A 24,862-nucleotide genomic window follows, 5' to 3' on the forward strand; every position below is an offset into this window, starting at 1 on the left:
AAACAGAGGGCTTTAAGGCCTTCCTGGTGGGGGATGGAGGTGCAGAATGACTGAACGTCCACAGTAAAGATGAGGGAGTGGGGGCTCAGAAAGTGGAAATCATTAAAAAGACAAAGGGCATGTGTGGTATCTTGGATATACAGTGGGAGAGATTGGACCAGGGGGGTATAGGATGGAGGAGATTGGACCAGGGGGAATAGGGTGGAAGGGATCAGACCAGGAGAATAGGATGGTGAGAGGACAAAGGAAAGCTGAAACATGACAAAACCAATACTTCCAAGCTCCTCTCCCAGATAAAAACACTGAGAAATATTTCATACACAAGGTTCAAAAGATGAAGCAAATGACCAGTGAATCTATTATGTGATTTTGATTGAGTAGATTTTTTGTTATACAGTGCATTCAGAAAGTATTCAGACCCCTTCACTTTTTCCACATTTTGTTATGTTACAGCCTTATTCTAAAATTGATTAATTTCTTTTTTTTTTTATCATCAATCTACACACAATACCCCATAATAAAAAGCGAAAACAAGTGTTTAGAAAATTTTGAAAAGTAATTAAAAATAAATAACTGAAATATCACATTTATTTAAGTATTCAGACCCATAACCTAGTACTTTGTTGAGGCACTTTTGGCAGCAATTACAGCCTCGTCTTCTTGGGTATTACGCTACAAGCTTGGCACACCTGTATTTGGGTCATTTCTCCCATTCTTCTCTGCAGATCCTCTCAAGCTCTGTCGGGTTCATTTTCAGGTTCCTCCAGAGATGTTCGATCGGGTTCAAGTCCGGGCTCTGCCTGGGCTACTCAAGGACATTCACAAACTTGTCAAGAAACCACTCTTGCGTTGTCTTGGGTGTGTGCTTAGGATCGTTGTCCTGTTGGAAGGTGAACCTCTGCCCCAGTCGAGGTCCAGAATGCTCTGGAGCAAATTTTCATCACGGATCTCTCTGTACTTAGCTCCGTTCATCTTTCCCTCGATCCTGTCTAATCACCCAGTTCCTGCCGCTTAAAAACATCCCCACAGCATGATGCTGCCACTGCCATGCTTCACCATAGGTATGGTATTGGCCAGGTGATGAGCGGTGCGTGGTTTCCTCCAGACGTAACGCTTGGGATTCAGGCCAAAGATTTCAATCTTGGTTTCATTAGACCAGAGAATCGTGTTTCTCATGGTCTGAGAGTCCTTTAGGTGCCGTTTTGGCAAGCTCCAAGCGGGCAGTCAATTGCCTTCCATCTGGCCACTCTACCATAAAGGCCTGATTGGTGGAGTGCTGCAGATATAGTTGTACTTCTGGAAGGTTCTCCCATCTCCACAGAGGAACTCTGGAGCTCTGTCAGAGTGACCATCGGGTTCTTGGTCACCTCCCTGACCCAGGTCCTTCTTCCCCGATTGCTCAGTTTGGCCGGGTGGCCAGGTCCATGAAGAGTCCTGGTGGTTCCAAAGTTCTTCCATTTAAGAATGACAGAGGCCACTGTGCTCTTCGGGATCTGCAATGATGCAGAAATTGTTTAATACTCTTCCCCAGATCTGTGTCTCAAACTATCCTGTCTCGGGTGTCTACAGACAATTCCTTCAACTTCATGGCTTGGTTTTTACTCTGACATGCACTGTCAACTGTGGGACCTTATATAGACAGATGTGTGCCTTTCCAAATCATGTCCAATCAATTTAATTTTCCACTGGTGAACTCCAATCGTTGGAGAAACATCAAGGATAATCAATGGAAACAGAATGAACCTAAGCTCAAATTTGAGTGTCAGAGCAAAAGGTCTGAATACTTATGTAAATGTGATATTTCAGTTATTTGTTTTTAATTACTTTGCAAAAGTTTCTAAACACCTGTTTTTGCTTCTTCATTCTGGGATATTGTGTGTAGATTGATGATAAAAAAAAAAAGAATTTAATCCATTTTAAAATAAGGCTGTAACGTAACAAAATGTGGAAACAGTGAAGGGGTCTGAATACTTTCTGAGTGCACTGTAAACTAGGAGGAATCAGGACAAGCATGTGGACAAAATGAAGGCATAGCTGCTTAAACAAATCATCCACGTGTTCCTTCAAATTTAATGGGCCTCACCTGTGGGAGTTTGTGGATCCCACACAGGCCATATCAGCTACCTGGAAAGCCAAAGAACCAAAGAGGCAAAACATCCTTGACCCCAATGGCTTGCCCAGGAAGAAGACAGAGAGATGAAGATACAAGGAATGGCAGATGCTGGTTTCCAAAGAAAGACACAAAGTGCTGGAGTAACTCACTGGGTCAGGCAGGGCCTCTAGAGAACGTGGATAAAGAGTCACAGACAGGGGAGCAATGAGAAGGGGTCTCGCAGATCTCTTGTCGGAGAAAGGAGGAGAATTTCTTCAAAGTAGGCAGACCTCGAGGAGATTTTGCAGCGGAGCAGTAAAATGTAGACACTAGGAAAACTGTAGATGCTGGAACAAGAAGACGACGTTTGCTAACACAATGGGGAAATCCCTTGATCTTCAAATAAAGTTTTGAAAGGACCTGGTTGAATCTGGGACCTATTTGAATGACATCCTAAAGAAACACATCATCTCCATCAATACTCCTACGCAGCATTAACCTTTGATTTCATGTTCAAATCCTGGAGCGTTTCTTGGACCTATAACCTCCTGACCCAGCTCAGTCGAAACATCACTGTTTAAGTTATTTCTGCACATTTCTCAAAACCTTTGTTTGGGAAATCCCTTGCTCTCAATGTGCTAGCCGAGAGCGTCCATCCCAACATTACAATCTACTTTCTCCCAATGGTCCAAAGTCTGTAGATAATCCTCGTGGACCTAAAGATTCTGGACTCCAGCAACACGGTTCCAACAACAGCAGAGCCTCCGACACATCAACAAAGAGCTCCCAAAATGTCGCACAATGATTTAACAATTAACAAAGCCCCAAAACAACTTTGATAGTTGTAAAGCTGAGGGTGGGAGTAATAATGCAATCAAAAAATCATACAGCACAGAAACAGGCCCTTTGGCCCAACTCATCCACGTTGACCAAGCAACTTTAAATGATTTTTGAAACTCAAACAGTTATTAAAACTGAAGTGATAATTTAAACAAATAATTTAAAAATGTTATTAAGCAAAAAAAAATACTGGAAATTGGTTTCTCTATGGGTCCTAAATCGAAGCACTGCAATCCCCATTCAAATAATTGGAGTTGCAGATCATGTACCAGGTGAAACCTGAAGCATGATCCAAAAGGTGATTCTTCCATGTGATGCTGGAAAACTTAAATTAGAATATGTTGCACCACACTGCATGTTTGACAACAGAAATGCACAAGCAAATGTTCTACAATTTAAGTAGATATAAGTGACTGCAGCTTCGATAGGTATCACTGGCAGAAATCACCAAGTTGTTTCAGTGACTTGTCTGTTTTATCTATCACCCCGCTATCTATCACCACGCTATCCCACACAAGTGAAGCTGATCCAGAAAGGTGACATTGTATTTAGTCTCAAATGCTGGTTTACATTTCACTAGTTTCCACAGATGTATACAATACCCTATCACATTGAAAAAGTCAAGAGATACACATAATTATTTTAAAGTGATGTATTAGAGCCCCAGCTGAATGTGTACATTAGCACACAATAAGATGACAGGAAGAAATATAACAGTACACTATCGTATCCCTTGAACATGTTCCACCATTCAATTGAGTCTTAGCTAATCTTTATCACTTTCTATATACTTTTCTTGATCACTTGACAATATATTTTGTCTAACAAAATATAGCAATCAGACATTTAAAAAAAAAAATTCTTCACAGCATCATTAAGATTTTAGAAAAGACAGGGCCAAATCTCTAAGGTAGACAAAAATGCTGGAGAAACCCAGCGGGTAAGGCAGCATCTATGGAGCGAAGGAAACTTTTCGGGCCGAAACCCTTCTTCAGACTACACAATAAGGATTCTTAAATGCCAGAACAAGCTGCTTCTACTTTAACAAATTAATTTAAACCTTAATGACATAATTTAGTTTAGTTTAGAGATACAGCACAGAAACACCACCGGGTCCACTGCGACCAGCACATTAACACTATCCTACACACACGAGGGACAATTTAAATTATACAGGTGTACAACCTTTTATCCGAAAGCCTTGGGACCAGACACTTTTCGTAATTCAGAATTTGTCGGCCTTCGGAATGGAAATTTTTTAGCGTAGATATTAATGGCTGGCTCAGTGGTAGAGTGCTCGGCTCATATCCGCAAGGTCGCGTGTTTGCGCCTTGATCCCGGCAGTTACTCGGTCGCGAGTTTGAGTCTTCAATGTCGTTTTTTCTTGCAGAATAAATGTCTGTATGAAATGCAGTGTGTTGAATGAATTCCTGAATTTGTAAATGTGCCCATAGCATTGAATCACCTCTCGCACTCATGTCACCCTAGCGGGGCTACATGCCCTTAGGCGGCCTAGCTCGGGGATTCTTGAATCCCCGAGCTAGGTCGCGAGTTTGCGCCTCGATCCTGGCAGTTACTCGGTCGCGAGTTTGAGTCTTCAATGTAGTTTTTTCTTGCAGAATAAATGTTTGTATGAAATGCAGTGTAGGAGAGGTGTACTGACTGTGTGGGCAGAACTTTGGAAGTGATTGCCCACCAGTCTAAAAAGCCGCTGTGTCTCCCTGTCCCTGGGATAGCAGGGGGCGATCAAACAGCACAATACCCCCCTCCCCCTCCAACTCCAGAGGAATCCTCTCCCCGATGGGCCGCTACGGCAACAAGTGGCAGTTTGCCCACAGCCCGAGCTGCGCCCCCTCCTCCGCCACCCCAAGAACAATTCGTACCTTGCACACCATCGGCGTCTGCCCCTACGTGTTCCTCTGGAGTTGGAGCGGGGCTGGGCTGGAGTTGCTGCTGGCTGTGGGTCTCTGGGATCTCCGTGCTTGCAGTGGGCCTGGGGGTCGGTGTCCCGTTGGTCCTGACGTCTCCAGCCACCCCCATGGACTGGAGCTGAGACTGGGAACTGTACCGCCCTTGCCCCCTCCCTCTGCAACTGCAAACAACCCCACTCTCCTGCAAGGGCGGTACAGTTCCCGGAGGATAGCAGGTGGCCGGAGACGTCAGGACCAACAGGAACCCGCTCCCCGATGGGCCCCTACGACACCCCGAGCTGCGCCCCGTCATCCGCAACCCAGGTTCCTCTGTAGTTGGAGCGGGGCTGGGCTGGGCTGCTGTTGGCTGTGGGTCTCTGGGTTCTCCGTGCTTGCGGTGGGCCTGGTGGTCGACGTCCAATTGGTCCTGACGTCTCCGGTGACTGCACTGACCTGCTGCCATCGCCGACGTGAAGACAGTACAACGCCCCCGCGCCGGTGCAATGAGCGGGGAGCTGGAGAGGGGAGGGATGGGGTCACACACATGGCCGGGAAGCAGAGGGGTGTAGGTGGGGTGAAACTGAAGCGAGCGACAATCTGCTGCTACCTGCACGCTGAGTTAAAAAGTTCCCACGCAAGACTCACGATAACTTTTTAACTCAGCGGGCAGGTAGCAGCATATTGTCAATTATTAACCCTCCCGCGCAATATACCCTCACCTTCTCTTTTATGAATGGGGATTTAGTTCCCCTTTCTTCGAGGACCAACTGGAGGTTCCGCTGTCACCTTTGCGGGCCGCCCTCGGTGAACGTTTTCAAGGACCTTTCTGCAAGGACCGAAAAAATGTCCGCTATTCGGAGGTTTTCGTTATTTGAATCTTCGGATAAAAGGTTGTGCACCTGTGCCAGTCAATTAACCTACAAATCTGAGGTACACAAAAAAGCTGGAGAAACTCAGCGGGTGCAGAGCATATTTCTATGGAGCGAAGGAAATAGGCAACGTTTCGGGCCGAAACCCTTCTTCAGACAACCTACAAACCTGCATGTCTTTGGAGTGTGGGAGGAAATCGAAGATCTCGGAGAGAACCCACGCGGTCACAGAATGTAGAAACTCAGTAGACAGCACCCGTGGTCAGGACTGAACCCGGATCACGGGCGCTTCAAGTGCTGCAAGTCAGCAACTTTACCGCTGCGCCTTCTTAACATCTCTTAATATTCTATACGTGAGTAAAAGCAACCATGAAAATGCCACGTGTCCTCATAATTCAATCTTTCCACCTTGGTATCGTAGAACTGCATTGAATTTGTGATCCACTCAACACTTCCTTCCACCCCAGCTACCTTTCCTTCTCACAAATGTCCCTACATCCAAGATCTTTGCTGCATTTTTGCCTAACTTTGAAAAGCGAAGAACTTGCTGTGAGAACAGTTTGTAGAGAGATCTTGACTTTCATTCATTCTATTACAGATTTGAGAGAGGGTAAATGGAAGATTTGCAATAATGGCTTCAGGAATGAGGGACCTTAACAGTAGGCATGGAACACAAAAGGCCGGTGTTATACTTGGAGTAAAGGAAGTTTGAATGGAAATTTGGTAGAGGTGAACAAGATCATGAAAGGTCTAAATTCGATAAACCAAATTAAGCGAACATTAATGAATAGTTTGAGGGCCAAAGAACAGAAAGAAAGCGTGAGAAAAGAGGCATTATTTTAAAGAAAAAAGGTGCATATTAGTTATGATCTTGAATTCACTGACTGTTAGATTAGGAGAAACTGAGAAAATGGGCTTTTGAAAGAGTATTGACACGAACACCACAGAAAATAATTGACATCAATCTACATGAAAAAAGACAACCTAGACTGTGGCAATTATAGGGGAATCAGCCTGCTTAGTCATTCATGCAAAATATTCATCCTCTTAATTCAAAGACACATCACGAAAAGGGCAGAAGAGATTCTATCAGCAGCCCAGGCGGGATTTAGACCAGGTCGGTCAATCATAGATCAACTGTTCACTCTAACACAAACTATGGAAAAACACCGAAAAAAGAAAAAAGGACTGTTCTGTTGCTACATAGACTGAAATGCCTTCGATTCTGTATGGCAGGAGGGATTGTGGAAGGCATGGTGTCTTTGGTTTTTCCAACAAAATTATAAGGCTACTAAAAACACTTTACCAGAAATCTACAAGAGCTGTAAGAGTGAATGGGGAACTAACAGAATGGTTTACCACTGCAGTTGCAGTGCGACAAGGGTGTGTTATCTCACCACAGCTATTTAACATCCTGTTGTAAGCATTGCACGTCACTAATAAAGGGGTAAATATCCAGGGCCAGCTCCTAAATAATCTGCGCTTCGGAGATTACATCGCACTCATTGTTGCGAGTGAAACCGACATCCAGACTCTGGTACACCTTGTACATGAAAACAGTAAAGAGCTGGGACTGAAAATCAACATAAAAAAACACAAGTGCAAGCAATCACCAAAAAGAACATAAAAATAAATATCAAAATCACAGTACATCATTGGCTCAGGTTGAGGAGTTCACATATCTAGGAGGAAAAATATGTCAAACTGGATCATGCTCCAAAGATGTAAAATTATGCATTGGGAAAGCTGCTGGGGCTGTTCAAAAACTCCAAAAGAAATGGAGCGCAAAAGACATCCGAAGCAGCACAAAGATCCAGCTCTATAAAGTACTTGTCCTCTCAATACTGCTGTATGGAGCGGAAACATGGACAGTAAAGAGGGAAGATGAAACCAGACTTTCAACATTTGAAATGATGTGCCTTCGCAAAATAATGGAAGTGTCACGTCTCAGCAAGATCCGGAACACCTCCGTGCATGCAACCCTCGGTATGGAATTCCCCATTCTGGGCAGAATTACAACAAAACGACTATGTTACTTATGAGGCACGTGTCCATGGAAACCGCCCAAGAGGAAGACCACCAAAAAGATGGAATGACTGCCTGAAAGCAGACTGCAGCAAAAAGAACATAAATTCTCTGGTCAGAGCTAGCCAAGGACAGAAGAGTAACAGGACATCGTGAAGCAGATGGAGGGGGGAGGGGGAGGGGGAGGGATCAGGAGAAACTGAGAAAATGGGCTTTTGAAAGAGTACTGGACAGGAACACCACAGAAAATAATTTAGCTAAAAAATGTTGGAGTAACTCAGCGGGTCAGGCAGTATCTCTGAAGAAAATGGATACGTGAATTTTTGGGTAAGGACCCTCCTTCCGAAAAGTGACATATCCATTTTCTGCAGAGGTGTGTCTGACACACTCAATACTTCATTTATCTATTTTCACCAGACATGTTGCCTGACTTGCTGAGTTACTCCAGTATTTTGTGTCTATCTTCCGCATCAACCTGCATCTGCATTTCCTTTTTATTACAGAAAATATTTTGTAGGGCTTATATACAAATAATTGGCAAGGAGAATAGGAAAATAAATTGTTCTACAAGCATCCATGAATGGGCCAAATAGCTTTCAGTCCAGCTAGATTCAATGACAGAAATTCAATTGCGTAAAACAGGACAACAGCAGGAGGTAGACACAAAATGCTGGAGTAACAGCGGGTGAGGCAGCATCGATGGAGAGAAGGAATTTGGCTCGTTTCGGGTCGAGACTCTTCTTCAGACTGATGTCAGGGGAGGAGGCAGGACAAAGAAATAATGTAGGCAGAGACAGTAGGACGAGTGGGAAGGGGAGGGGATGGAGAGAGAAAGTAGGGGCTACTCCTCTAACTTCAGGTAGCCCTGCTTTCTCTCTCCATCCCCTCCCTCTTCTCCCACTAGTCCTACTGTCTCCGCCTACATTGTTTCTTTGTCCTGCCCCCTCTCCTGACATCAGTCTGAAGAAGAGTCTCGACCCGAAACGTCGCCAATTCCTTTTCTCCTTAGATGCTGCCTCATCCATTGAGTTACTCCAGCATTTTGTGTCTACCTTCGATTTAACCAGCATCTGCAGTTCTTTCTTAAACAACAGCAGGAGAACCAGGTTGATACCACCCGGCTCGACTGACAGCTTATAAATGCTGGCGTATGGGAAGAACATGACGCCTTAATTAAAGTTGCAAATTAAAGAGAACGCGTGCACATCTACACCCCGGTGACAAATTTACACCGAAGACTGCCCGAGCCCAGAGGATCAGGGTTTTTGAAACCCATCTGCAGCTCTGTGCCTCTTTAACTACTCGGATGATGCCATCACCATGCGACCCAAACTTTCTTCCTCTGCGCTCCCTCCCTCTCTCCTTCCCTCCATCCACACCTGCACCTGACCGTTGCTTTGAACTATTTAGTATTTATTTCCTTTAACCTGCCTCAGCTCACCGGTTCCTGGCATACAGGCTGGGCCCTGGATTCACGCCGTCTCCCCCCCGGTCGCGGTCCCCCTCCCTCCGGCCTGTTGTCAACCGGGAGACGGGCCCGCAGCGGCCCCGGACCGTGCCCTTACCCCAGGCAGCCATGCAGTCGATCTGCAGCGGCAGCTTCTCCAGGATGGGCACCGGCTCGTACGCGTCGTGCATGGCGGTGGCGGCGGCGGCGGCGGCCGCGCGGACCAACTGCCCGGTGTTCCAGCAGCGCGAGCCCGCGTCCGCGTCCGTGCACGAGCGGCCCCGTGACAACGTCACGCGTACCGTCACGTCGCCCGTCCACTTCACCGCCCGTCCCAATGCGCATGCTCCCCCCTCCCTCCCTCTTCAGAGAAGGAAGTGTTTGTTTACACTCCAGCGGTGTGGGCATTGACTTCTCTAACTTCAAGTACTCCTTACCAAAGATCCTATAGCAGAGCTCTGCTATAGGATCTTTGCTCCTTACTCTCTCCCTCTATCTCCCCCCGGCTCCCTCCCCAGTTCTCCCACCAGGCTGACGCCCCCCCCTGTTTACATTTTATCTCACTCAGTGTAAGAAGGAACTACAGATGCTGGTTTAAACCGAAGATAGACACAACAAGCTGGGGTAACCTAGCGGGACGGGCAGCATCTCTGGAGAGAAGGGATGGGCGACGTTTCGGGTCGAGATCCTTCTTCAGACGGAAGGGTCTCGACCCGAAACACACCCCTTCCTTCTCTCCAGCGATGCTGTCTGGCCCGCTGAGTTACTCCAGCTTTTTTGTGTCTATCTACATTTTATCTATTTGCTTTGATGTTACCTCTCCCAGCTAACAATGTCACACTTTACCCTTCCGCTTTGTATACATTGGGTATGCAAGCAAAGAATTTCACTGTGCCTAGTCACATGTGACAAAGTTTCAAATTCCTTATCTCTGTCTCGCTCCCTTGACTCTCAGTGTGAAGAAGGGTCTCGACCCGGAATGTCACTCATTCCTGCAATCCAGAGATGCTGCCAGTTCCGCTGAGTTACTCCAGCATTTTGTGTCTATTAAGAGTGATTGTTGTATATACCGACAACGGAACAATTAAATTCTTACTTGCAGCATATTAAAAGGCCTGTAAAATCATTGCATGATCTATAAATAAACATAAAATCAATACATTAATAACCTCAATACTATTGCAAAAAATTAGTGTTGCCACCCGCATGTTGTGAATGATCCTTTTGAAATGTTCATTCATAAATGTTTTCAGAGTACCTAAAATCAGAGTACCTAAAACCTAAACTGCAATTTTTTATAAACTGAACTGGCTTTCAGCGATGCTCACTGCTGACCTCGAAAAGTCTGTGCACAAAGTTTGTTAACTGTTATGCGAGCTCCCCATTTTTTAAAAACATCAATTATCAGTCATCAGTTCAGATTTCCAAAATCTTTATTGCATTGGAAAATAACACTGAATAAATACATTTGTTTCTAATTCATGATTTGAGTATAGGAGCAGGGAGGTTCGACTGCAGTTGTACAGGGTCTTGGTGAGACCACATCTTGAGTATTGCGTACAGTTTTGGTCTCCTAATCTGAGGAAGGACATTCTTGCCATAGAGGGAGTACAGAGAAGGTTCACCAGACTGATTGCTGGGATGTCAGGACTTTCATATGAAGAAAGACTCGGCTTGTACTCGCTAGAATTTAGAAGATTGAGGGGGAATCTTATAGAAACTTACAAAATTCTTATGGGGTTGGGTAGTCTAGATGCAGGAAGATTATTGCCGATGTTGGGGAAGTCCAGAACAAGGGGTCAGTTTAAGGATAAAGGGGAAATATTTTAGGACTGAGATGAGAAAAACATTTTTTACACAGAGTGGTGAATCCCTGGAATTCTCTGCCACAGAATGTAGTTGAGGCCAGTTCATTGGCTATATGGAGAGAAAGCAGGTACAGGATACTGAGTTGGATGATCAGCCATGATCATATTGAATGGCGGCGCAGGATCGAAGGGCCAAATGGCTTACTCCTGCACCTATTTTCTATGTTATGCAGTTATCACAAGACCAGCATTTGCTGCCCATCCTACTTTGAATTGAATAGCTTGCTTTACCATTTCAGAGGACACTTCGGTTAGGGTCAGGATGGCAAATTCACTTAGTTAGTAAGGGCACTCTATTTACTGGCCACATCAACTTTATGGTTACCATTACTCTTGCTATCTAATTCTAAATTCAACTCACCAATTGCCTCGGTGAGATTTGGCTTTGGTGAGATTGGACCTCGGCACGTTTGCAAATGCACTAACATAACTAGAACACGATTACATATCTAACTTCTTCTTCGAGTCCATTGCAATCTCAGATGTCGTTCTGCCAGTATCTGGTGCAGGTCACAGCTGGTCGGGTCGGTTCAGCCAGGTCCTAACTGTCTACAATAGAGTTCCTTAATAATATGTGCTATCTGATATTAAATCGTTTGAGAATAATAATGGAATGTGTTGATTGTGAAGATATGACACATTATTGATGATGCAAAGTTAGTGTGCAGTAATATAGGCATTATCTAAAGCAAACCTTTCAAACTGCAAATGGTCAATGTAAAGCTCAGCCTAGAAAGACTAACTATTGACTGCATACTACAAAAGCAATATTCAAAATAAAGGCTATGATTCATTTTCTAGTCATCAATGTAATGCTTCTATTTCCAATTTTCCTCCCTCCTCTCCTGCAGACATTGATTGGTTATGATTCATTTTCTAGTCATCATCTAGTTCCATAGATTACATTCATTACACTTGAAATGATAAAGATTATGAAATAGGTTCTCAAGGCTATTTCCATCATAATAGCATCATAGATTTGTTTGGGATGATTTATTAGACCCATCTGATCCTCCATTTAGTGCTTTTATTCCTAAATCTGTTTTGTAGTCATTTGTCCTTGTCCTTGTGGATCTGTACCGTCTGCCTCAAAATGTCAGGTGTTTGGTGCAGTTTAGAAGGTAAGGAATCAGATCCTACATTCAGCGCTTTCCTTACACTTGAAATGATATGTTAGATTCAATAGCAGTAAAATCAAAAACTGAGTATGTTGTTCTCACCCAACTCCCTGATGCGAATGGGTAACGTTTCCTCATCACATATCAATTTTAGGTTTTAGAGGGATATGGGACAAATGCAGGCAGGTGGGACTAGTGTAGATAGGGCACCTAGGTTGGCATGAGCAAGTTGGGTTGAAGGACCTGTTTCATGCTGTATGACTATGGAATACCAAGTTTATAACTCTCTACTGTTAGAATTCATTTCCATCTCCACCATCACTTCATTATAGCATGAGCAAACTCAACAGCAAATACACAAAATTCACGTCCAACTTTCAACAAAAATTGAAACTTTGCATTAAAAATTGATCTGCCAGTTGATTGAACATTGAGCAATTAGCTGCAAGCCCTTGAAATAAGTTGCAACTGGAGAATAAAACCATAAGCTAGCTTGAATCATCTGGATTTTTATTCCATGCCAAGAGGTATAGATTTGTTGCTGGGTTTGGATTCTGTGAGCATTGGTCACCAGTCACCATCCAGTACCTTAAATTAATTATGTTTAATGTGTGATCTACGACTGTGTGAATATTCCATTGGGAGGGAGCATCAGAATCCATCCTTATTTCATGTCCATACTTACCCAGGAGTAATTGACATTAGACAGCTGTAGCAAGTTTGGCTAATTTTGTCACTCTCCATCATCTTTGGCACTTCATTATGGACCCCTTTCACCCCCCCCCCCCCCCCCCCCCCCCCCCCCCCCCCCCCCCAACTTCTGTCATCCAAACTTCTGAACAGTGGAACTCAGAACTGCTGGCTGAGATAGCTTAAAAAAAACTCAGTTGTATTGAATCATTACACATATGTCTCACCAGCACCATCTCAAAGTCAACCACAGATTGGCAATAAACACTGGCTTTGCTAGTGACGACCGATTCCCATGAATGAATAAAAAAGACTGAATTCAGTTTTAACACTTATGCAACCTTCATGCATTAGAAACAAAGTCCTTCCTTTGCGCACAATGCCACTTATCAAATGAAAGATGCTGCTAGGGGAGGGGGGGTTAGAAGACTTACATGTAGAGTATATATAATTGCAGAATTATGCAATTTTACAACTCTACTTCCCTGCATTTATATTATGGTATATGGACACACTTATCTGTTTTGTAGTAAATGCCTACTATGTTCTGGGTGCTGAAGCAAAGCAAGAATTTCATTGTCCTATACAGGGACACATGACAATAAACTCACTTGAACTTGCAGCAAAGCCCCATCCCCTAAAATATCCATGTATATTCATAGTTCAGAACAATGAAAGGTTTGTACTTCAGTACAAATACATTTATCCTGAAAAAAAAGGAGAAAATGCTGGAGTAACTCAGCAGGGCAGGCAGCATCTCTGGCGAAAAGGGACAGCATCTCTGGTGAAAAGGGACAGATCAGGTTTTGGGTCAGGACCTTTCTTTACACAAATTGTGGTGGGGGTGGGATGCGGAGAGAAAGCTGGAAGAGATGGGGGAACAGGACAAAGCCTGGCAACTGGTAGGTGTATACTGGTGAAGGAGGCCTTTGGATAGGCAGATGGTTGGGGCGAAGGCCAGGGATGAAAAGACTAAATGTGAGATAAGGATAGGATTTGCAAATTGTGAAGCCAGAGCAATGAATGTAGTTGGAAGGGGGAGATATCAGGGAGATCAGGGTGGCAGGTCTTTTGGTAAGTTAGTTAAAATTGGAGTGTTCAGTGTTCATACCATTGGGTTATAAGCTACCCAAGCAGAATATGAGGAGCTGTTCCTCCAGTTTGTGCATGGTCTCAATTTGGCAATAAAGGCAGCCCATGACAGAAATGTTAGTATGGTAATGGGAAGAGGAGTTAAAATGGTTAGCAAGGATGCAGGATGCAGGAGGTGTGGTTAGCGATAACAGAAATATCAGGACTAATGTGCAAAGTGGCTGCGTTTCAAGAACATGGCAGAAATATGGTACTTTATATCAGATGTTTGATAATGTCCAGCTGAATCAGAGGCTGCAGACATTTGCCTTACTACCCCAGACTTTATTTAATTGCAGTGAGATGAGATAATCCACTAAACCCCCCCACTATTGAACGTAGTGTGGCGAGTCTTAATGTCAGACGAGGTGTTTCCGTACTGTCAGACTCTGATCTTTTGTTTAAAAAAATGAAAGCAATGATTTAAGAAAAACAGATGCGAGGTGAATAGGAATATAACAGCTTTCTCTGTTTGACAAGCAAGTTTTCTACTAGGGGTAATTGCACCGAGAAGACTAGACACTGAAAATGTGCTCCCTTTGGACGTTTGGTGGTGCTTTCAACTGAAGTAACTATCGCTACTTCCTTAAAATAAGCATTCCAATTTTACCCGTACCCTTATCCAGAACCCAGTCTTGAGGTAGAGTATCAGTTCCTCTAGTAGTTTGTTTATTTGCCCTTGCATTCATGCTCTGCTGTTGACTGTGTTGATCACGTAGTGTAGTCTTCAATCTTACCAGTGTCTTCAACCTTGATTATATGAAAGGTGGCATCATACATATTAAAAACACTCATTGCAATTCAGTGTGATGGTCTAACAGGAGAACAAAATCAAAGTGCTTGTTTACATCTTTAACTATGCAGATCTATGTACTCTATAAATCACCAGACGTAGAATTTAACCCCTACGATTCTTTATTTAATTTGAGACAAAATCACAATAAAGCTCCCTTGATAGTTTTACCAAGCTGCACCAAAACCAGATTTACAAAACTTCATTTTAATACCACTTCCAATGAGATTGGAATCGCCATCCAAGGTGCCAGCACAGCTAGCTATCTATAACATATCCGGCTGTACAGTCCAGTGTCTCGAAAACTTGACCCTTCCTCAGAAGTCCCATACAAAATAAATTTGGAGTACTGGAGTACAAATACTTCATTTGGCAGCATAGGGTTGGAAAGGAAGAGGGAAGGGCAAACAGGGTAACTGGCTTGTCCTTTGTGGATCAGCTTGATTAGGAATAGTTGTAGACCAGCCCTTAGATTTACCTGAACACCAAAGTATAAGCCCATCCAAATCAGACATCTATGACAAGTACGAGCAAAATAACTAACTTGGTTTTAAAAAATAAAAATCAGAATTGCACTTCAACGTATAAAGTACACTCTTCTTCCCACCCAACCCCATTGAAACCACGTGACACCGAACAATTCCAGTGTTTGTGTGCAGACCAAAGATATATTCTCCTGGATATCTATTGCATCAAAACAAGTGTGGTGCTTTCTCATCTTCATTTTCACTCCATTTTCGAAATCTCAAATTTGGTGGTCATAATTTCCTGCAAAATAAGGAAATTGTTAGTTTTACTTCTAGATGATAGATGATCAAAGCATTAGACACAAAATGCTGGAGTAACTCAGTGGGTCAGGCAGCATCTCTGAAGAGAAAGAATGGGTGACGTTTCGGGTCGAGACCCTTCTTCAGACTGAGAGTCAGGGGAGGCGGTGGGACAAAGATAGAATGTAGTCGGAGGTAGTAAGACTGGTGGGAGAACTGGGAAGGGGAGGGGGATGGAGTGAGAGAAAGCAAGGGCTATCTGAAGTTGAGAGAGGTCAATACCGGCGCGGGGGCTTTCTTACCGCTGGCGCAGTGTACCGGAACTAGCCCCAAGCAAGCAAATCCCAGAGACCCACCCACATGAGGTGCTGTTCAACTCCAGAGGAAAACTTTGCGCTGGGCCTCACTCTGACAAGTGGAGGAGGTCCTCTCAGGACACCGAAAGCCCATCGGAGATCCCAGTTTGGTTCCAACTTGGGATGGGGGATAGTGTGGAAGTGCTGGCAGCTCACTGTGGGAGATCACTTGTCGCCGTAGGTCGGGGAGCGGACAGACTGAGCGTTTGATCGTGATCAGTGAAATGATCGCCGAGCCTGCGCTTGGTCTCGCTGATGTAGAGAGGTTGACACCTGGAACAGTGGATACAGTAGATGAGGTTGGAGGAGGTGCAAGTGCGCAACTCGCGCGACCATTCGGAATGCGGATATGAGTCATTAAAATCGAACCTCTGCCTCATCTGGAAAGACTGTTTGGGTCCTCTCCAGCTCCCCGCTTGGATGGATTGGACGTCGAGGGAGGAAGCACAGAGATCCCAGGACCCACAGCCAAGGGACAGGTGTTGCATCTCCTGCAGTTGTGTCTGGTCCCAAGGCTTTCAGATAAAAGGGGGAAAGTACCTGGGGAGGGAAAGCAAGGGCTATTGAAGTGGGGTGGGACCGCTGGGGTGGACCCGAGTTGACCAGGGAATTTCGGACTCTGACAATGGGAGGCTCAGGACAGAAAGGTCTCTGCTGGCCACCGGGAGAAGGCGGAGGGATCAGTGAAATGAAGGGGTGGAGATGGGGAAAATGTGGAAAATGGTGGGATCCTGTTGGAGGTGGTGGAAATTCAGAGGATTATGTGTTGTATGCGATGGCTAATGGGGTGAAAGGTAAGGACTAGGGGAACTCTATCCTTGTTACGAATGTGGGGGGGAGGGGGAGTGGAAGCGGAGCTGCAGGATATCGAGGAGACCCTAGTGAGAGCCTCATCTATAATGGAAGAGGGGAACCTTTTCTCTTTCCTAAAGAATAAGGACAATTCCAATGCCCTGGTATGGAACACCTCATCCTGGGCACAGATGCAGCATAGACGGAGGAATTGGGAGTAGGGGATAGAGTTTTTACAGGAAGCAGGGTTGGAAGAAGTGTAGTCAAGATAGCTATGGTCAGTAGGTTTGTAGTGGATGTCGGTCAATAGTCAGTTTCCTGTGATAGAGACGGTGAGATCTGGAAACAGTAGGGTGATGTTGGAGATGGTCCAAGTGTATTTGAGTGCAAGACGTAAATGAGTCATGAAGTTGATGAAGTCAGTGAGTTCTGCATGGGTGCAGGAGGTAGCACCAATGCAGCCGTCAATGTAGCAGAAGTAGACTTCAGGGATTAGGCCAGTGTACACCTGGAACAGGGATTGTTCGACGTACCCTACAAAGAGGCAGGCAAAGCTGGAACCCATGCAAGTGCCCACAGCTACGCCTTGGATTTGGAGGAAGTAGGAGGAGTCAAAGGAGAAGTTGTTTAGGCGGAGGAGAGTATTAGTAGATGGAAATTGGCTGATTCTGCAGTCGAGGAAGAAACAAAGGGCTTTAAAACCTTCCTGGTGTGGGATGGAGGTGTAGAGTGACTGGACATCTATGGTAAAAATGAGGGAGTGGGGGCCTGGAAAACAGAAGTCGTTAAAGAGATGAAGAGCGTGTGAGGTGTCTTGGACATAGGTAGGGAGGGATTGGACAATGGGGATAGGATGGAGTCGAGGTATGTGGAAATTAATTCGGTGAGACATGAACAAGCAGAAACAATGGGTCTGCCAGGGCAGTTTGTGTGGATTTTGGATGGAAGATAAAATCAGGTCGTGCTGGGCTGGAGACCGATAAGGTTGGAGGCTTTAGAGGGCAGAGAGCCAGAAGTGATGAAATCAGTAATGGTGCTTGAGATTAAGGCCTGGTGCTTGTCAGTGGGGTCATAGTCCAAGGATAAGTAGGAGGAGGTGTCTGAGACTTGTCGTCTGGCCTCAGTCCGGTAGAGGTCAGCATGCCAGACTAACCAAGGCACCTCCCTTGTCGGCAGGTTTGATTATCCAGTCGGGGTTGCTACAGAGTGAGCGGAGGGCTGTACGTTCAGGGAGGGAGGAGGTTAGAGTGAGGGGAGTGGAAAATTTGAGGCGGTTGATGTCCCGCCGGCAGTTGGAAATGAAAAGGTCTAAAGAAAGTAGAGTGGCATTAGAGGTGGGAATGGAGCAATGTCTAGATTCATTCAAAACTAATCTCACTCTACAGTTTTCTTCATGAGGCTTGGTATTTCTCTTTGGTTCAAATGTTTACATATTTATTAATATTTGTCCATTAAACTGGGAAATAATTTCTGCCTCAACCACTTTTGTTGACAAAAGTTCTTCCTCCCATCACCTGCGCACATAACAAAACAATGTTAAACTCTGAAGATAGACACAAAAAGCTGGAGTAACTCAGCAGGTTAGACAGCATCGCTGGAGAAAAGGAATAGACAATAGACAATAAGTGCAGGAGTAGGCCATTTCGCCCTTCGAGCCAGCACCGCCATTCAATGTGATCATGGCTGATCATCCCCAATCAGTACCCCGTTCCTGCCTTCTCCCCATATCCCCTATCCGCTATCTTTAAGAGCCCTATCTAGCTCTCTCTTGAAAGCATCCAGAGAACCTGCCTCCATCGCTAACTGAGGCAGAGAATTCCAGACTCACCACTCTCTGTGAGGAAAAAATGTTTCCTCGTCTCCGTTCTAAATAGCCTACTCCTTATTCTCAAACTGTGGCCCTGGTTCTGGACTCCCCCAACATCGGGAACATGTTTCCTGCCTCTAGCGTGTCCAAGCCCTTAACAATCTTATATGTTTCAATGAGATTCCCTCTCATCCTTCTAAACTCCAGAGTGTACAAGCCCACTGCTCCATTCTCTCAGCATATGACAGTCCTGCCATCCCGGGAATTAACCTTGTAAACCTACACTGGTGAAGTTTCGGGTGAAGACCCTTCTTCAGGCTGAGAGTCAGGGGAAAGGGAAACGAGAGAGATACAGATGGTGAAGCAAAGAGATATAGAACAAATGAATTAAAGATATGCAAAAAAAGTGATAATGATAAAGGAAACAAGCCCGTCATCGTTAGCTGTGTGCTAGGTGAAAATGAGTTAGACAATGAGACTCAACAAGACGACTCTGATGCTGGCATGACTTGGGTGGGGGACGGATAGAGAGAGGGGATGCAAGAGTTACTTGGTTAGAAGTAGAAGTTAGCTCTCCATCTTCAAGTAACCCTTGTATCCCCTCTCTCCATCCCTCACCACCCAAGACGTACCGGCTTCAAAAAAGTCTTGTTGAATCTCATTGTCTGTAATTCGTTTTCACCTAGCACACAGCTAACAATGGCTGTTTCCTTTGTCACTTTTTTGCATCTTTCATTAATTTGTTCTATATCTCTCTACGTTACAATCTGTATCTCCCGTTTCCCTTTCCCCGACTGTCTGAAGAGGGGTCTCGCCCCGAAACATCACCTATTCCTCTTCTCCAGAAATGCCGTCTGACTCGCTGAGTTACTCCAGCTTTTTGTGTCTATCTCGGTATAATCCAGCATCTGCAGTTCCTTCCTACATATCTATGTTAAACTCGCTTCTCCATCCCACTGATCATTATAAATTGATGAACCAAAGCTTCCATATTACAGGAAGCAGGTTGCAGTCGTCAGCACCAGCCCAGGAGGTTGTTGCTGCTCACACTGACCTGTAGGATTTATACCTACTCCCTCCTTGCAAGTACACTGGCATTCACTAACTCCCTGCACGCACACCCACATCTGCCTGCTCCCCATGCACACAGACCAAAGGCTTTAGCACTACATTTTCTTTAAACCGCTTATTACCTCATCGGAGTCCAGGAGGGCAGGAAGAGCTCTGAAAGAAAACAGATAAAATTTAAGTTGTGACCATAAGCAATACTGTGTATAGAATAAAGCTGTACATACAACCATTGCCACTTGCTCAAGGATTTGAGGTGGAACAGTGGTGCAGCTGGTAGAGCAGCTGCCTCACAGCACCAGAGATTTGGGCATCAATCCTGACCTTGGGTGTTGTCTGTGTGGAGTCAGCATGTTCTTGCTGTGACCACGTAGGTTTCCTCCCACATCGCAAAGTTGTGGGGGTTTGTAGGTTAATTGGCCTCTGTAAATTTCCTGTAATGTGCAGGGAGTTGATGGGGAGAAAGTAGGAAAGCATAGAACTCGTGTGAGGTTGTGATGGATGATCAGCGTATACTTGGTGGGCCAAAGGGCTTATTTTCATGCTGTATCTCTAAACCAAGCTAAATATCACTTTCGTTATCCATGAGTAGTGAAGGAACATACAACAAAATCTAAATATTGTTTTCAAATCCCATGAACTTAAATGAGCCATTAAATGGGAAGATGAAAAAATGTTAGAAACACCCCTTAGCTCATATCTAGGTACAAAGGCGAGGCTTTGCATTCCTGCCATATGAAGTAGCATGAATTGCTTTATGCCAGTGATTTGTTCAACAATATTAAAAATGGAAATATTAAGATATTGTTGAGAGAGCCAGTTACCCAGTTTAAAGATGTTTACTCACGGAGAGATAAGCAACTGATGCTAGAATCAACTAAAACAAAAAGTGCTGGAGTACCTCAGCAAAAAATGGTAGCATTTCTAGAGAGTATAGACAGGCAACATTTTATTTCGGGACCTTTCTCAGACTGATTGTAGTAGGAGGGGGAAAGGTGGAAAAGTGGTGGTAGTGGGACAAAGCCTGGTTAAGTGATAGGTGGATACAGGTGAGAGAAGAGGCCTTTGACTGGCAGATGAGTGGACAAAGGCTTGAGATGAAAAGAGAGAAAGGGGAGCGCAGAGTAGTGAAATGTAAAGCCAGGAGGGGAGATATGGATGAAATGGTATGGATGAAGGACAGGAAGAGAACGAGGGTGGTTGGGGAGGGTGTAGTGAGAAAAATGGGTCTTCACTGGTGTGGAAGGAGGGGGGGGCACAGGACAGGGGGGGGGGGGGGGGGGGGGGGGGGGGGGGGGAGCTAGAGGGTCTTTACCAATTGGAGAAATCCAATGTTTATACGCACTATTACACGTGCAGCATGAGACCAAATCCAAGCTGTATATGTTCTTCCAGTCTGCGAGTGCCCTCACTCTGGAAATGGAGGCAGCCCAGGACAGAAAGGTTGGTATGGGAATTGGAAAAAGAATTGTAATGGTTAGCAACCTGGAAATATCTAGCAGGCCTAGGCGGACTGAGTTCAACTGTACGTCGAATTGTTTGCCTAGTCTACGTTTGGTCACACCGATGTAAAGGAGCCCACATTGGGAGCACCAAATGCAGTTGAGGAGGTTAGATGAGGTGCATGTGAACCTCTGACGCACCAAGATAGGTTGCCGAGGTCCCTGGATTGATGGAAGAGAGGAGGCATAGGGACAGGTGACTAGCAAAGTAGGTGCAAGAGTACACTTATACAAAATACTATTTGGGATATCAAGCTAAATTCTGTAAAACTTAGAAAGCAACTAAACAAGCAATTAAATTGTATTCCAAAAAGTATAGAAAGTATAGTTTCTAATGCTGCGCAGTGATTAAAACATCATTCTGAATGTATTTGAATTTTTCCTCATCGGTATTTCCATCTTCTTTGCACAACATGCAGAGTCAGTACATCTATTTGCTCACATTTTGTTACATTCATGGCCTCCCTTTACAATGCAACCCCCATTAAATATCATACTGAATTCTGCATCTGACCTACTCCAAAGGTTACATGCTACAATTTCCCAAAATAATTTATTTGAATAAAGTATAGATATATTAAAAAAAATAAAGAATTCCCAGAATAAAATGCATATTTTCCCACTTATCTTCAAAGGCCTGCAGATCATCAAGACCAAAAAACCTGCTCCTTTATCTGGACAGGCTGCTCTTTCAGATTCTGACCACGTACAAGCTAAACCTGATCATCCTTTTATTATTTCTTGTCTCCAACCTTTTTTTCCTTTGGGTACAATTTGGGTAAAATTGTAAAACACAATGTACACCGATTTCCAAACAGTAAAGTTACAATGATGGGTATATCCAAAAGCTTGCAGGTCCCTGAAATAGTTTATAGCTACTGTTGATGAAAGTCACTTACACATCTGCCATGGAAGATGGGACATTCTCCTCAACCCACTTCAAATCTTCATCCTGTCAATAACAGCAACAGCTTTAATGAGTTTTCAGTCCAACAAGCAAATCTATTGATTGATTCACTTTCCAATTCCATAAATACATTTGCCTCCTTTCAAGGACACATCTGGGGAACACGACAGAAGTAAGTGGGAAGGAAGGGTGGGAAGGGGAGAAGAGGGTGCAATGTCATAAACATAAATGTATATAGTCTGCAAGGAAATAAACAATACTCTTTAAGTTTTCCAAGTGACTTAATTTTCCAAGAAAAGATACTCGTCTATATGTTTAAGAAAGAAGTGCAGATGCTGGAAAAATCGAAGGTAGACAAAAATGCTGGTGAAACTCAGCGGGTGAGGCAGCATTTATGGAGCGAAGGAATAGGTGACGTTTCGGGTCGAGACCCTTCTTCAGACTGATGTGGGGGTGGGGGGGCGGGAAGAAGAAAGGAAGAGGTGGAAACAATAGGCTGTGGGAGAGCTGGGGAGGAGAAGGAGAGAGAAAGCAAGTTCTACATGTAATTGGAGAAGTTAATGTTCATACCGCTGGGGTGTAAACTACCCAAGCAAAATATGAGGCGCTGCACCTCCAATTTGCGGTGGGACTCATTCTGACCAAGAAGGAGGCCCAGGACAGAAAGGTGTCAGATTCGGAATGGGAGGGGGAGTTGAAATGCTGTGCCACCAGGAGATCAGGTTGGTTAGTGTGAACTGAACGGAGGTGTTAAGCGAAGCGATCACCAAGCCTGCGCTTGGTCTCACCGATATAGAGCAGTTGACACCTAGAGCAGCGGATGCAATAGATGAGGTTGGAGGAGGTGCAGGTGAACCTCTGCCGCACCTGGAAAGACGGCTTAGGTCCTTGAATGGAGTCAAGGGGGGGAGGTAAAGCGACAGGTGTAGCATTTCTTGCAGCTGCAAGGGAAAGTACCAGGGGAGGGGTGGTTTGGGTGGGAAGGGACAAATTAACCAAGGAGTTACTGGGTGCAGATGCGGTGTAGACGGAGGAATTGGGAGTAGGGGATAGAGTCCTTAAGGCAGCAGGGTGGGAAGAAGTGTAGTCCAGATAGCCATGGGTGTCAATGGGTTTGTAGTAGATGTCGGTTAGTAATCTGTTACCTGCGATGAAGATAGTGAGGTCTAGAAACAGTAGGGAGATGTCGGAAATGGTCCAGTTGAATTTGAGATCCGAATGGCAGTTAGCGGTGAAATTGCTGAAGTCAATGAGTTCTGCATGGGTGCAAGAGGTGGCACCAATGCAGTCGTCACTGTAGTGGAGGTATAGCTTGGGGATAGGGCCACGGTACGCCTCAAACAAGGATTGTTCGACGTACCCTACAAAGAGGCAGGCATAGCTGGGGCCCATAGCTACGCCTTGGATTTGGACAAAATGGGAGGATTCAAAGGAAAAGTTGTTGAGGGTAAGGCCCAACTCTGCTAGGTGGAGGAGAGTATTAATAGACGGGGATTGGTTGGTTCTGCAGTCGAGGGTGAAACGGAGGGGTTTAAGACCCGCCTGGTGGTAGATGGAGGTGTAGAGTTACTGGACATCCATGGTGAAGATGAGGGAGTGGGGGCCTGGAAAACGGAAGTCATGGAGGAGACGAAGAGTGTGTGAGTGTCTTGGACGAAGGTAGGGAGGTATTTGACGAGGGGAGGATAGGATGGAGTCAAAGTATGTGGAAATAAGTTTGGTGGAACGAGAACAAGCAGAAACAAAACAATGGGAGGCCAGGTTTGTGGATTTTGGGGAGAAGGTAAAATACGGTTGTGTGGGGCTGGGGAATGATGAGGTTGGAGGCTTGGGAGGGCAGGGAGCCGGAAACGATGAAGCCAGTGATGGTGTTTGGGATAATGGCCTGGTGCTCGTCTGTGGGGTCATGGTCCAAGGATATGTAGGTGGAGGTGTCTGAGAGTTGGCGCCTGGCCTCAGACCGGTAGAGATCTATACGTCATTGATTTCAGCAGTCTTTCCTGAAACCTCACAACATGGAATGCAGTAACTGAAAATTAAACAAACATTGCTGAAGGTGAAAATCTCAAGTAAAAAAAAAACAAACAGAAAACGCTGCAGAACCTCAGATCCAGTAGCATTTATGAAAAGAGAGAAAGTTAACACTTCAGGTCAAATACCCTTCATCCGAACTGGGAAAGAGGGAAAACAAGTTGGAGGTGGGGGAGCGATGGGTCCCCATTCCCAATATAATTTATCATTTCTTAAGCTAGTTTTCTCTACAAAGCAGGTATCAGAATGAGAATTTATAAAGGAGCCTTATCATCACTGTATACATAATAACCTCGGCTAAGTGCTGTGTCCACCATAAACTAGCTTTGATGCCTCTGTGGCTCATAGTTAAAACTTCATGCATTGATCCAGTTTCCAAGGGATGGATCCTTTTCAGAGTCATGTGATCAGATGTGGGTATATCAAAGTAATGTGGGTACCAAAGGTACACAAAAATGCTGGAGAAACTCATCGGGTACAGCAGCATCCATCGAGCGAAGGAAATAGGCAACGTTTCGGGCCGAAACCCTTTTTCAGACTGATGGGGGGGTACCCAATGTGGGTACCTAAATGGGTATATCAGATGTGGGTATATGAAAATCACAGAGTATATACAGTGTATTGGTTTACTACAACTGTTACAAAGAATACATTACAAGTGCATGTGGAGAGCTGAGGTAGTATGAAGTAATTACAAGCAACACCTGTAGCAAATGAGCAGTTTGGATGGAAGTTACGATATTAAAGTTTTGTTTTATCGTCAGATAGCAACAATCTACTTCATTAAAGCCTCATCCTGGCTATCCCCGATGCCCCTTTTGCGAGCAAAATTAAGCAGAAATGCTAGAA

At 44.7% G+C, this 24,862-nt stretch overlaps 2 protein-coding genes across 3 annotated transcripts in view; both read right to left on the minus strand.

The window, feature by feature from the left end:
• vps39 (VPS39 subunit of HOPS complex) overlaps positions 1-9,495 on the minus strand; it is an 83,294-nt gene extending 73,799 nt beyond the window's left edge. The window contains exon 1 of the mRNA XM_055640929.1: positions 9,302-9,495. Coding sequence (XP_055496904.1) covers positions 9,302-9,374 — 73 coding nt within the window. The 5' untranslated portion in view covers positions 9,375-9,495. The remainder of the gene's footprint in view (positions 1-9,301) is intronic.
• A 5,392-nt stretch (positions 9,496-14,887) lies between these two features.
• LOC129700443 (transmembrane protein 87A-like) overlaps positions 14,888-24,862 on the minus strand; it is a 56,895-nt gene continuing 46,920 nt past the window's right edge. For both annotated transcript variants that reach the window (XM_055640936.1, XM_055640935.1), the window contains exons 18-20: positions 21,975-22,027; positions 19,699-19,729; positions 14,888-15,551 (exon numbers count right to left, since the gene is read on the minus strand). In XM_055640936.1, the coding sequence (XP_055496911.1) occupies positions 15,510-15,551; positions 19,699-19,729; positions 21,975-22,027 (126 nt within the window). In that variant the 3' untranslated portion in view covers positions 14,888-15,509. The remainder of the gene's footprint in view (positions 15,552-19,698; positions 19,730-21,974; positions 22,028-24,862) is intronic.

Source organism: Leucoraja erinacea, chromosome 9 (genome assembly GCF_028641065.1).
Source record: "Leucoraja erinacea ecotype New England chromosome 9, Leri_hhj_1, whole genome shotgun sequence".
Classification (NCBI taxonomy): Eukaryota; Metazoa; Chordata; class Chondrichthyes; order Rajiformes; family Rajidae; genus Leucoraja; species Leucoraja erinaceus.